At 38.4% G+C, this 14870-nt stretch overlaps 1 protein-coding gene across 5 annotated transcripts in view; it reads left to right on the top strand.

Annotated features, from left to right (window-relative positions):
- Positions 1 to 14870, top strand: part of LOC131953760 (uncharacterized) — a 178355-nt gene that overhangs the window by 145236 nt on the left and 18249 nt on the right. For 4 of the 5 annotated variants that reach the window (XM_059317115.1, XM_059317114.1, XM_059317116.1 and 1 more), the window contains exons 5-7: positions 3139 to 3239; positions 3856 to 3980; positions 5642 to 5662. In XM_059317115.1, coding sequence (XP_059173098.1) covers positions 3139 to 3239; positions 3856 to 3980; positions 5642 to 5662 — 247 coding nt within the window. The remainder of the gene's footprint in view (positions 1 to 3138; positions 3240 to 3855; positions 3981 to 5641; positions 5663 to 14870) is intronic. The other variant, XM_059317117.1, reaches the window with a different exon arrangement.

Below are 14870 nucleotides of genomic sequence, written 5' to 3'. Positions count from 1 at the left end.
GACATTCTGTCATATACTGCAGACACTCTGTCATATATTGCATACATTCTGTCATATATTGCAGACATATTGCACAGCACTGTACCGCGGTACCATACACAATACCGTACCACAGTACCTGACACAACAACGTACCCCACTACAATGCCCACAAAACGTACTTACCTGCCAACAACTCCGTGTTAAAATCGCACCACCTGACCTGGTTGGCTCAGTACACCATCAGCTACCCAATAATGGCCTCATCTGTTAGGGTAGCGCCATTCATTCCGCCCGGCTTCTTCGAGCGTGACTGCTGAAGTCCTTGAAGCGTGACCAACTGTGAAATGATAAATCTCCAGGCTGACTGGGTTCCAGACTATCAGTTTCAGCCACTGGCTAAAAGTCGGTTAAACGCTTCCCTACATTCCACTGTATTAAGCGCTTCCCTACATTCCACTGTATTAAACGCATCCATACACTCCATTAAAGCCTGCACCACGCATCTTACACTCCATTTTATTACACGCTCCTGTACACTCTGCCAAGCCCCGGCCCACGCCACCCAAAACTCTACTTCACTCCTCAATACACCCCCACTCTACCACACGCCTCCAATTACTCTAATCTACCCCCTCCCTTCTTTCCACTCTACCACACTCCTCCCTACACTACACTACACCACACTCCACCCAACTTTCCACTCCACCCCACGCCTCCCAACACTCTACTCCACCCCACACAGCATTGGCCTGTTTCACCCATGACTACTAACTGCTTGTATTTGCAGTCAGTGAGTTGTAGCTTCCTGTGTATCCAACAGTATCACTAATGCTTTCATTTACACCAAACAATTTCTATCACTAATACCCTCATTTACGCCACAAAAATTTCTATCACTAATGATTGACTGCGGTACTTGGGCACTGAAAGTCTGATTTTCTGAGGTACTTGAGCACTGAAAGTCTGACTGACTGCTGTACTGAAAGTCTGATTGAGTGCCAGGGACCTTGAACAAGCCCAGTATGGCGCATGTCTTAGTACAAAAAAAATGGTAGTGTCTTGTGGTGCTGGGACGAGCGGTCGCCCAGAAAACCATCGGGATTTCCCACAGGGGATGATGTCAGTGCTAATTATAGCTCTACTGACGTCCGGTATCTTAGTATGGGGACTGGGAAAGTTAACAAAATGAGGTTAACAGTTTCCCACAGTTTTTAGATAGTTTAAACAAAAATGTAACCGGTAAACCAGTCTTCACAGTGAGAACTTGGTGACACAACCTCTTAAAGCAGGAGTCGTTAGGTAACAAACGCTTGAGTAAGTGGTAAGTAGAGTGGTAAGCATGGCCTTGACCTACTCATCCAATGGGTCTGTAAAGAAAAACTAATCAGGGGGTTACTTTCAGACATTTTTTTGCTAAATGGGGGCACATTAATCTTTCTGTGGGGGGTGGGGGGATTCATTGGGTTAGTTAGTAATTGTTTATAAATGACTTCACGTATTTGTACGGATGGATCTTGTACAGATATCTTGTTTTACTTTTTTTAATGAAATGTTCATTTTTTAATTTTAACTAAAGTTCAAATACAGATCTTTCGCAAGCTCTAAAAAAGGGTTCTTTCAGACATTTTTTCCCTGGCGCCAGGGGACACTTTAAACTTCAGGGGGGGGGGCGAAACTTCAAACTTTAGGGGGGGGGGATTTGAAACTTCCGGAGTTTTGGATAATGGTTAAGTTTTTTTCTTGAATTTAATATTTTTTTTCTATTTTGCCCAACGAAATTGCCCAGGGGGCAGCCCCACTTATCTCAAAGAGATTCCTGGAAGAAACCTTATACTGGAGCTATGTATTAACTGTATGGGGTGGAGATGGGGGCGCTACATTATAAACCAAAAACACAACATTGTGACCGTTTATTTCCCCTGAGGGCCGATTGGGGGCTGTTTATGACGGCTATCAGGCCGATCTAATATAAACACATCACGTGATCTAACACGTCAGGGTTCCAGGCCACGTGACCACAGTGGCTCACTGGACGTCCGATGTTAGAGGGGGGGGGGCGTCATAAAGTAACGATCGTTTCTTAGACGAATCTAGGTCATGGTATGTCGGCGATCAGAGGTCACCGACCTCTTGGTCAGTTTACTGGACCGTGGTTTAAAGATGGGGGATTTTCTTACGGTCATTTAGCAGACGGCGGTGTCAAATTTGGCACATTCTCCAGTTGTCTTTTCTTGACTCATATAGCAGGAGATTTCTACTCATCGTTACCTGAAAAACTCAATCGTTTTTGGATATGTTGATAATTATTAACATTTATAAAAATAATTACTTCATGTTTTGTTAAAATTTTTAATGTTTTCCTTTATTGTTAAAAATACTTATTCTAAATGTTTGTTTTTGTTGTGTTAAAACGTCATGATTTTTTTTCTAAATTGTTAACATTTTCGTTCCTGCACCAACTTTGTATAATAAAAATCAATAATCTCTACTCCTAAATATTCTAAAACTCATTGATTTCCTGCATTTTTAACATTTGGAAACTGATTTTGTTTGTATATATCTACGACATTCTGGCTAATGTTTGTACTGACCTACGACCGTCTGGCTAATGTTTGTACTGACCTACGACATTCTGGCTAATGTTTGTACTGACCTACGACCGTCTGGCTAATGTTTGTACTGACCTACGACCGTCTGGCTAATGTTTGTCCTGACCTACGACCATCTGGCTAATGTTTGTCCTACGACCGTCTGGCTAATGTTTGTCCTGACCTACGACCGTCTGGCTAATGTTTGTCCTGACCTACGACCGTCTGGCTAATGTTTGTACTGACCTACGACATTCTGGCTAATGTTTGTACTGACCTACGACCGTCTGGCTAATGTTTGTACTGACCTACGACCGTCTGGCTAATGTTTGTCCTGACCTACGACCATCTGGCTAATGTTTGTCCTACGACCGTCTGGCTAATGTTTGTCCTGACCTACGACCGTCTGGCTAATGTTTGTCCTGACCTACGACCGTCTGGCTAATGTTTGTCCTGACCTACGACCGTCTGGCTAATGTTTGTCCTGACCTACGACCGCCCGGCTAATGTTTGTCCTGACCTACGACCGCCCGGCTAATGTTTGTCCTGATTGTCCTCTCTTCCCCAGGTGTCTTGGGCCCGGATCTACGATGCAGAAAACAGAACTATCTTGACCATTGGGGCAACGCTGTGGACAGAGGACATCAACCTGTCCATTGATCATTCCAAGTAGGTAACGGGCGGGGGGGGGATATACAATGTGGTGGGGGAATGGGGAGTGGAAGTAGGGAATAGATTGGGGGGGGGTAAATATACAATGTTGTGGGGGATGATGATTTGAAGTAGAAAATGGAGAGTTGAAGTAGGGAATATGGGGTGGAATTGGCATTATGGAGAGGGGAGTGGTAAAACCTGCTGTGTAACAGTCCGCTTTCAGGCGATTCATGAAGTAGGTGAGGTAGAGTTCACCTTTTTCTCTGATGGCTTGGTCAGCATTATACCTTTTCTGTCCCCCAATTTCAACCAGTTACTTGCCATAGCTAGTGATGTACTCTTTACTTCATTTCATTTTTTACACTACTAATTCGCAGCTAGGTAATTAAAAACTCAACGCCATTTTTTAAAATAATGTAAACGGAACAAACACCAATGAAAGGGGACTCGATTTGAATGTTTGTTTCGTATTTAAAATTAGTTAAAAGCAAAACATATATCGACTAGGAAGTACAACTATATTTTATTAATCTTTTAGTACATACATCAGATTTCCAATAAAAACCAACCCGTTTCATAATTTAGGTCAATGGTCATGCGCAGTGAATGTTTTATTTGTTTCTTCCGTCAGGAACTCAAACCACGTGACCCAGTGGAACCTGGTCATCAAGCACGTGGCGCCGAGGAACGCTGGGACCTACGAGTGCCAGGTCACATCCAAGTTCATCATCAAACGTTACGTCACGCTCCACGTAGGTGAGTACCGTCACGTGACGCGTGTCCGTGGTTGTTCACCTGTACTCACGCACGCCCGGCGCTGCTGTGTACAGAGATAGAGACTCCCACCAACCTCTAAAACACAATGTCCTGGCTCGTCTTTTACCAACAGTTTAGATTATATGAGATACCGCTGTGTCAGAGAAAATAAAGGTTTATATTTCTATTCATTAATTTTAAATTATTTTTTTTTAAAAGGTAAAGATTAATTTGGATCAGGGCTATGGGCAAGGTCAAGATTTAGATTAAGATTAGGCCTAGAGTTAAGTTATCACTAGCTTACATCTATTTATTAAGGATAACAGACGAAGTAATAGTTTTAATGTCGTAAAATGTGCATGTTCAATTTTTAAAACCCCGTATATTGTCTATATTACATGGTATATTGCTATACAAAAAACGTATACCGTCAATATTACTATTACAAGATATATTGCTATACGAATAAACGAATGACATTATTGCTACACAGTTAACGTATACCGTCAATATTACACGATGTATTATTACACATTACAATCTTCGTATTGTTAATATCATACGATTGTTGCTGTACATTTAACATCCTCGTATATCCTCCATATTACGTAACACACTGCAACACATTTAAAAGATCAGAACAACTGCGGCTCCACAGCATGACTCAGGCCATAGTTAATATCATAAAGCCAACGGCACATTGACCCTCCATTACCCGTTTCCTAATTACGTGCATTTACATACTAAATAGAAGCGCATTCGACGCGTTCCATCCGCAGCCAGCCCCACCTTCTGACATGCCACATACCGGAACTCATAGACCATTAGGGGGTTTCATTATCGGCCCACGGCTGTTTGCAGTTGCCCCCCACCCCAGAAACTTCGCGGGCACGGCCTCGTTTTCATCAAAGCCTCAGTCACAGGTCATTTCCGGTGGATGAATGATTTGTCCGGCTTTGCATTTAAACAAAGTGGGCTAGCGTCGGGCCCATGATTAATAATCACCAGTGGCCACTGAAGATTTGATTAGTTCCGACTCATATTGTTGAGAATTAGCTTTGGTATTAAGAATAAATTATACGCTCTGTCCCTCATAAGCAGACTTGCATTTGACATTCAATACTTTTGTCCCCTGCTTGGTGCGCACCAACCGCACCAAACCGCACCATGCCTTGTAGTTTTCACAGTGCCGAGATACAGCCCAGACCTCCATCCTAAATCTCTCTCTCTATCTCTGTTATCAGCAGTCGCAGGGACCTGTCCCACATATTTTTGTAGAGTTATCATATCACATAATCAATGTTTTTAAAGCTTTTTAATTACATTTATGAAATGTAATATAAAACATTAACCTTTGATCAATATTGAATATTTTTTTTATTAAATGGATTATAATCGTATTAATATTTTTCTCGTTATTTCTGTGTTTTGTGTAATAACTTTCTTTTAAAATATTTAAGATGGCATGATCTTTTTAACCTAATCATTTTAACATTGATAAAAAAAAATGTGGGTTTTTTTTTTAACTCTTATTCAGATTATTCAGTCTCTAAAATTTAATCTCCATATTTTTTTCCTCTATTTTTTTATTCGTATTCACTAAACTCTTCATGCCAGTATTCTATTCACATTTTTATAAATTCTTTTTGTTTGAATTCTAGGACCACCAATAGCCAAACCAGGTACGGGTTATATTTTCCTTCTATTGTTACTTTTGTGTGCTGTTGTCTCCCTTTTGTTCTCTAGCCAAAAAATAACATGACTGTTACTAATCTAGCAAGTTTGACTTAACATTTCTCAAACTTGTTATTTTCTTGTTAGCTAATTTCAGTAAAACTTATCTCATTATTTAGTGCATATTTATAGTATAGGCCCTATTTAGAAAATGAACACATTTAAAATATTACTCAAAAAAAAATTAATTGTTTGGCCCGGACATATTGCCGTTACCTTTCGCTTGAACTGCATTTGTGTGTTAATAATTTATTGTAACTCAACAGTAATATTAGATAACATTAACTAAATTGAGTACACTGTACATATTTTACAGAATCTAAATTTGCATCATTTTAAAACTAAGACACAAATCAAGCAGTAACATTGTTAAAAAAATGTCTGTAACTGATTTACAAATTACTCGACCATTTGTTTATTGGGGAAAATGTCCTTACTTTGAACATCTCGTGTTGAATTGTTTAAAAGTTGGATTTTTTTAAAAACTGAAACAAAAGTACAATCTGCTTGTGCGACGCTAGAGGACAAAATACTGACAAAAACGGGATATTTTTAAGATGTTAACACTATGATTAAAAAATGCGGTTGATTTAATTTAAATGGGAAAAAATAATGTATCTAAGAAAGACCAAGATGACAGTTGTTGTTTAATTAATTTTTAATTAGTTTTCAAGACCAGATGTGTATGAGCATGCTGTCTAACTTGTTTATGATTTCATGAAACAATTAGCTGGACCAGTGAATGTCGTTAATTTATTAAGGCATGCCAAATATCCTGGTTAATGAATGATATGTACAAAGGAATAGCATGTGCCTTGTTCAATGAATGACATGTACGAAGGAATAACATGTGCCTTGTTCAATGAATGACATGTACAAAGGAATAGCATGTGCCTTGTTCAATGAATGACATGTACGAAGGAATAACATGTGCCTTGTTCAATGAATGACATGTACGAAGGAATAACATGTGCCTTGTTCAATGAATGACATGTTTTGCATGTGTAAAATGTCACTCGGCTCATTGTTGACATCTGTTTGTAGGTGGATATATGAACATGCATGTGTCAAGCATTTGAGGTTGCACGCGCATACACACACACACACACACACACACACATATATATATATATATATATATGTGTGTGTGTGTGTGTGTATGTGTGTGTGTGTGTGTGTGTGTGTGGATGTGCGGATGTGCGTACGTGCGTGCGAGTGTGTGTATGACTGTGTGCGTGTTTGTAACACTCGATTAATAATACAACTCAGTGTGTATCTAAAATTATATATTTAGAAATGTAATCTAACAAGTCTCTCCTTTCCAACCCTGGTACCCCCCCCCCCCCCCTATCCCAGTCCTGACCAGTTGACAGGGATAGCGCCAATATCCCAACCCCAGGCCCCACAATTGAAGAATGTTTCTCGCAGCTGACAATATAAGTCCGACCATAATTATATCTCGCTTTAGTGTATGCTTTGAATTTTATAATTTTTTTCTCTTTCGATCTGATCAATATTTTGAAAAGACTCATGGCTTGAACAAGATAAACAAGTTTTAGCACTAGAAGTGAACAGCCGCACCATTTTGGTTACCACACCATTCTAAACACGGCGCGCAATCTCCGTGCGCAATCTTGGCAGTATAACAACACTGTCATGTCTGGCGTTAGCTCCCTCGTTTCTATCCCTAATCCCAGACCCTTTGTAGTCCAACTACGTGAGGAGATTATTCACCCCGCAGTCTCTGCTCTTGACATCCCATAATTTTTTTTATTCTAATCACGTTGTTTAGGATTACAAGATAATCTTGTCCTTGGCAGAAAAGCCTTCACTTTTCTGTCCTTGCGGGCATTTCTACGTCTGCAGTAGAATGTACAAAATAATCGAGAAAATTCGATATAGAAGGACATCAGCTAGGGGGCTCAAAATACTAACGATTGTATATATATATATATATATATATATATATATATATATATATATATATATATATATATATATATATATATATATATATATATATATATATATATATATATATCCCACAGAACCGGACTGTTCCATTTTTCAAAATGTGTTTATTAGGGTTGAAAATGTTGTTTTTAATTAACATTTCTTTATTAAGAAACTGGTGACATTTTAAAATTAAATTATTGTCAAATAAAAATAAGAGATCTAGCAATTTTTTCACCATATTATGTACGTGGATTAACGATAAAATGCATTGTGAAAAAAAAAGAAAAACGGAGTTATAACCATCTGATTCTGATGGAGCGCTATATTGTGACCGAAAAGATGCGCAATGAAAAATTGCGCCACGAAAAACTGCGCACAAAAAAAAATGCGCTAGGGCTTTTTATTAAGCAAAGAATGACCATATGTACATTGTAGCTTAATAAAAATATTTCCATAAAATATGACAAATTTTAAGTATATTGGTTTAATTAGTTTTTATTTGCGCATTTTTCTATTTGCGGAGTTTTCGGTTGCGCAGTTCTCCGTTTGCACATTTTTCTGTGAACCGCTCTATATATATATATTCGTTTTTGAATCTCTTTTGAAGTTCCAAAAACAATAAACGGATTTTTAAATCATGTTTTCGGTAATTGACTGAACGGATCTTACACCGCTCTCTTCATCTGGGATCAAAGAAATCCAGATTCGTGTTTGGTTGTTTTTCCACGGCGGTCCCCTGCCCGCTGACCGCCCTCTGATGACGCCTGTGGCCCACACGTTCGCTGGAAACTTAAGCTCAGCTCCTCTTTAGCGCGCGTGCCGTGCGCCCGTTTTAGTGAGAGCTGAGGAACGTGAGGGTTGAAAGAAGCAGTACAGGCGGCTGGGGGGGGGATTCTATGTGGGCTGGTTAATGTTCATTTATTTTGACTTCCTTTCTGAGGGTATAGAGCTTCCGCGAAAGATGAAAAAATGAGATGTTATCTTTAAATGGGTGTGGAAGTTGCGGCTCTGTTACTGGCTATGGCTAGGTTTAATGTTAAATAATTAATTGTTCGAGGCTTTTGGGATAATTGCTGGAAATTGAGAAACTATTTTAGTAATATAATCCTGCGTCGTTAGGCCAACACTATGAATATTTCGAAATTCAAAAGTCTATTCATATTATGGAACTGTTGTTTGTGATGGGAAAATGTTCAGGTCTAAAACGCCAAAAGTAGTCTAGGACAGTAGCGTCGGTTAGTTGTTAAGGGGGTTAGAAGCCCCCCCCCCCCCTTTCTTAACGGACTCCCAAAATAACAGCTGTTATGCCTGCCTTTGCGGGTCTAAGATAATCGACACCTTTAGAAAATTTCTACAAATTTTGAGGTTTTCTACAACTTAAGTATTAAACAATTTTAGAAGTATTAAACAATTTTAGAAATATTAGACAATCATAAACGTATTAAACGATTTTAGAAGTATTAGACAAGTTTAGAAGTATTAGACAACTTTAGAAGTATTAGACAACTTTAGAAGTATTAGACAACTTTTAGAAGAATTAGACAAATTTAGAAGTATTAGACAAATTTTAGAAGTATTAGACACGTTTAGAAGTATTAGACAACTTTAGAAGTATTAGACAACTTTAGAAGTATTAAACAACTTTTAGAAGTATTAGAAAACTTTTAGAAGTATTAGACAAATTTTAGAAGTATTAGGCAACTTTTAGAAGTTTTAGACACCTTTAAAATCTAACACAGTTACGGACACAATTTGTTTTTACCATGTACGGTTTTGCCTGAATTTAATTGGTACAGTAAAAAAATGTGCTTCTGTATTTTAAATAATCGATCGCTTCATTAAGTTAAGTTATAAAGCTTTAAACGGCTATACAACTAAAGGGTTTCAACTAGAGCATACTTAGCCCTACCCCCACACACACTCTTTTACCTACCATTCTGGAGTGTAAATTGTAGAAACGTCTCCACCAATCGGTTTCACTTTAGCTTGTTTTAACTGGTTTTTGCCTGGTTTATGTAGTGTATAGCCAGTTTCTGAACATACATTTAAGTGAGGCAGAAAATATACCGTACAAACTTTGCTTAGTTGTCATTGAAGTGGAATCTATCTCATGTGCCTGGAGATCAATGAAAGTCACTGAAAAAAAATGTTACCGGATACTTAAATTTAGCACAAAAAACAACTAAGCTACTGACCAACTTTCTGGTAAAAAAAAATTGAACAAAAGGCTTTGTGGCCAGATTTTTATGACTTTCTCACCTGCAGTGAAGCTTGCCAATTTGGTTAATTATCCCCGTTATTTGGGTGTATCAAAATATTAACTCCCCCGTGAACCGACGCCCCCTCGCTCGAGAGGTTTTGTCGAGGCTTCTTAGATTTTAGAAAAATAAAGCTGAGATACTTGCAGGAAAAATATACAGGTCATTACCAATGTAATTATCTTTTTAAAATCTTCTTTTAAACAAACATTTGCATGTTTTTATCTACAATTATGTCATTAACAACTCTATTTTAAGCAGAAATAATATTGTTAGATCTTAGGATTTTTTTTGTATGATTTTTTTTATGAACTCGGTAACTAGTCATAAAATGTTCAAAGTCTTTCTCTCTAGACATTAATCAACATCGTTGGGAATCAGCGTTTCGGGGAGTCTAGTTCTATTTTTTTATCGTAGTTACCGTTCTTGTGTTACCTGAAAAAGTGGTATCAAAGACAGCCAGTGATTAATTAGTGAAGTGCTCCGCGTGGGATGGGTTGCCTAATTGGAGGCGAGCTGTAGAGCAGCTAGTTTATCTAATCCATAATTGATGTTATCCACGCCCTGGGTCGCACGTGGGGAAAAAATTCCCCGGTGGATAGTCGTTTTCTGAAGATGAAACTCGACTACTAAACAAACGTTTAGAGAAAATAAAGGGGGGGTAATTCAACTTGACGATTATCTCAGAAATGGAAAGTACAGCGTCGAAGGGAAGAAACTCTTTTTTTTTAAATTCGATTTTTTTTTAATTTAACAAGGCTAGAAAGGATCACTTCCCAAAATTTGATAGTACATGGAAACAATTTTAGAAAGGCGAGAATTTCCTGTCTTTTGTGGCCTTGGCTGAAGCACTGGGTGAGTGTTGAACAACCTCTTGAAGAAATATCTTTCGCTTGGTGCTAGTTTTTCTGAATTTGTTTCTTCCTTTCAATAAGTGTTGCTTTAGCTCATTTCACTTTGATTATTTGGGTAGTCGTATTTGCCAAGACCTCGTTTTATAACAACACTTAACTGGCCTAGTACCTCAGTAGATCGAATGTTATCTCGTCAAAGTCCAATGTTTACTTAAATCAATTGTCTTTATAAAGGGCAATTTTATAGTAAACTTCGTTAAAATGGATTTCGCTTCTCGTTGAGTGGAGGGTGTGGGTGAATGGTTAGGGAACCGTTCACATGTATATAACATTAATAGGAACCGCCATCTTTCCTCGTTTAACACACGCTATGAGATAGATATCCCCCCTTCTCTTTCCTTCGTGTTATATGGTATGTGCATGTTTCTGTAGGCTATATAGGGCCTACATCACATAAACACGTGCTTATACAAAATATTTGTATTTATACCTGTACATTTCAGCATGGTATCGTTTTTAGTAGCTGCACACAAATACTGTACTTATAGCTGTAGATATTGGCACTATATCAATTTTCGGTGATCACACGCAGATACTGTACTTATAGCTGTAGATTTTAGCACGGTATAGTGCTTTAGTCCCCACACCCATATACTGTACTTATATCTGTAGATATCGGCACGGTATAGTGCTTTAGTCCCCACAGATACTGTACTTATATCTGTAGATATCGGCATGGTATAGTGCTTTAGTCCCCACACCCAGATACTGTACTTATATCTGTAGATATCGGCATGGTATAGTGCTTTAGTCCCCACACCCAGATACTGTACTTATAGTTGTAGATATCGGTAGTGAATAGACTTCTTGCATCCATCCACACGCTATCTTCGCAAATCTCCATTATTCTCCACAGTTTAGTGTCGGTTATTTTTTTTTTTTTTTTTTTAATTTTGAATTAAATTAAGTCTCTAAATACTTCATCACGTAAAAATAATTACATGGCTTTAGTTGTAGCTTTCAATATAATGTATGAGATAGGGAGAAATTTTTTGAAAATATTAGCCTTTCTTTTTTTTTTTTTTTTTTTTTTTTAACAAGAGAAACATTTGAATTCGTAAACCGTTTTTATTTCCGTTTACGTCAGTTTTATTTTTAGTTGCTTCCTCTGCTAACATTGTCGAAAACGAGGCTAAATAATGATAAATCTTCGGACATTCATTAACCTGGGTCACCTAATGGACGTGCGGGGTCCGCCCTGAAAAAACTAGCTCACGTAGAAGCCATCGTCTAGGTCGTGGCCAGATAGGAAAAGATTTATCGTGCGGTTGTGTGTATGTCGTGGTGACCGTGGAGCACATTCCATCAAACCACTTAATAACTCTCATCTATGATGTTTTATATCGCACTCCTATATCGTGTCGAGATGGTTTTTTGTAGTCATTGTGTGGTGTTGGGAATCTCGAGTTTGGGCGTAACTAGGTGGGTAGGCGTGGCCGTGAAACATGGGGGCGGGGCACGTTCATGTCGAGGTGGTTTTTTGTAGTCATTGTGTGGTGTTGGGAATCTCAAGTTTGGGCGTAACTAGGCGGGGAGGCGTGGCCGTGAAACATGGGGGCGGGGCATATTCATGTCGAGATGTAGTCATTGTGTGGTGTTGGGAATCTCGAGTTTGGGCGTAACTAGGCGGGGAGGCGTGGCCGTGAAACATGGGGGCGGGGCACATTGATAGGGTGCCAGTGTGTTACTACACCACCAGCTTCAATGTTATGTATCGTTCTTAACAGCAGTCGTGGCACATTTTAATGTAGCCAAATAAAAAGCTATATCTTGACTTACTTGACTTTGTCCTCTTTACTCCTGGTGGAGCTCAACCTTATACATAATCTTTGTCCGGTCCCCAGCTGTTTTCACGGTGTCCGAAGACATAAAGTTTTATCTATTGACCACCTTTGTTGGGTTAGCTGTATAGTTTGATATAATGGCCATCTTAACGTGACTCGCTTTATCTATTGACCATCTTTGTTGGCTAGATGTATTTACTGGTCATCTTTGTTGGCTAGATGATATCTACTGGCCGTCTTTGCTTGACTAGCTTTATCCATAGGCCACCTTGTGTCTTGCTGCATCTATTGGCCATCTTTGCGTAACTACCTTTATCTATTGGCCATATCTAAGGTGTCTAGCTGTATCCACTGGCCATCTTAGCGTGACTACCTTTATCCACTGGCCATCTTAGCGTGACTACCTTTATCTACTGGCCATCTTAATGTATCTAGCTGTATCCACTGGCCATCTTAGCGTGACTACCTTTATCCACTGGCCATCTTAGCGTGACTACCTTTATCCACTGGCCATCTTAGCGTGACTACCTTTATCTACTGGCCATCTTAGCGTGACTACCTTTATCTATTGGCCATCTTAATGTATCTAGCTGTATCCACTGGCCATCTTAGCGTGACTACCTTTATCCACTGGCCATCTTTGCGTGACTACCTTTATCTACTGGCCATCTTTGCGTGACTACCTTTATCCATAGGCCTTCTCTAATGTCTGAAGAAGCCAATGCCACATGAACACAAAGCTGCGCACCAATCCTGCGGCCTATCCAACAATGAACGGGACTAGACACGGTTTTGATAGACATTAAACCACCATCAAGGCTTACGGTGTGTCCTTTCTTTACGTCCCTTGTCTTTTATACCCATGCTACTGCCATAATTAAAATGCCACTTTTATTTTCCTTTTATCGACTTCTGTAAGTGAGTCTATGGAGCTGATTGATAAATAAGTCTAGTGCGTCAATGACCTTTTCTTTACAGAATAAAGTTTATTGCATTTATTTTTTTATAAATACGAGAATATCTTTGTTTACTCGCTCGCCTTAATATCCAAGATATAAATACCATTTATTTTTTAACAATTTCCTCTATTGATGGATATAAGATGGCTTTTAAAAGGCTGATCTCAATTTGTCATACCACATATTATAACCGTCAGGTTTTTTATTTTATTTTATAAATAGCCAATCTCTAAAAGAATTTCTACATTTCTAAAGACAGAAGTTAAAAACCAAATCACACGAGTAATCGTTTTTTCATTATCCGTTTTTCTCGTTTAAAAAAAAATCTGTTGCATAAAAGATTTTGTTTTTGTCATTTTTTTTTTCTTTCCAATCTTAACTTTAAAAAAAAAAAAGCTAAAGACATCAGAGCAAGAAGAAAAATAAATCTGGAATTTTGTGGTTTCTTCCGCGTTTATTTGTCTTTCTTTTTGTGTGGACCTTCAACCAGCTGAACGTTCCTAGCCAGACCCCGCCTTCTTTCAAACAAATAAATAAATGATAATTAAAAGACGAACGTGTCAGAAAATTGTCTTCGCGTTTTAAAGTTCCTGGCTTTATTTGAAAGTTATCCCGCTTTGCCCGACCACACTCGATTTATTTTTTCTCCTTTTTTTCGTCCGTGTACTAAGAGTAATTTCCCCTTGCATTACGTCGGTAATCTTTGTAAAAAATATTTTTTCTTCTGACGTGAGTTAACACCAAACATGTTACCAATAAAAGATCAATATAAACTTACACAAACTGTAAGTTGTTTCACGTATTAGATATTTTATTAGGATTCATAAATTAAATATGTGATGACTTAAAATATAACGAAAATTCGACTAATTTTCTATTTATAAGTGGGGTTAGTAGTTTGATTATGGTATGGAAGCAACATTAGCGGCTTTTGTCCATGCAATTATGAAAAGGTGGCGTGTTTAAGTATACCCATATTATAAATTATACACACACGTGTATGTATGAGTACCAAGAGATTCTCCCATAGATCCCTGTTAATCACCCTTTACATCAGCGGCTTGCGTGGGTGTGTAAATCGCCCTTTACATCATCTATTTGTGTGGTGCGTTAATTACCGTTTACATCACCTGAAAGTGTGCGTGTATGAATAACGCTTTGCGTTACCTATGTGTGTTGGGAGTGTAAATCACCATTTACATCTACTTGAGTGGGGGAGTGTAAATGTGTGGCGATGTTTGTGTGGATGTTTTTACCCGGGCTTGCTCTCACGTGTCTGTATTAT

Source organism: Physella acuta, unplaced genomic scaffold, assembly GCF_028476545.2.
Source record: "Physella acuta isolate Inbredline_101_S28 unplaced genomic scaffold, ASM2847654v3 ptg000948l, whole genome shotgun sequence".
Lineage (NCBI taxonomy): Eukaryota > Metazoa > Mollusca > Gastropoda > Physidae > Physella > Physella acuta.
This window is presented reverse-complemented; position numbering and strand designations above follow the sequence as displayed.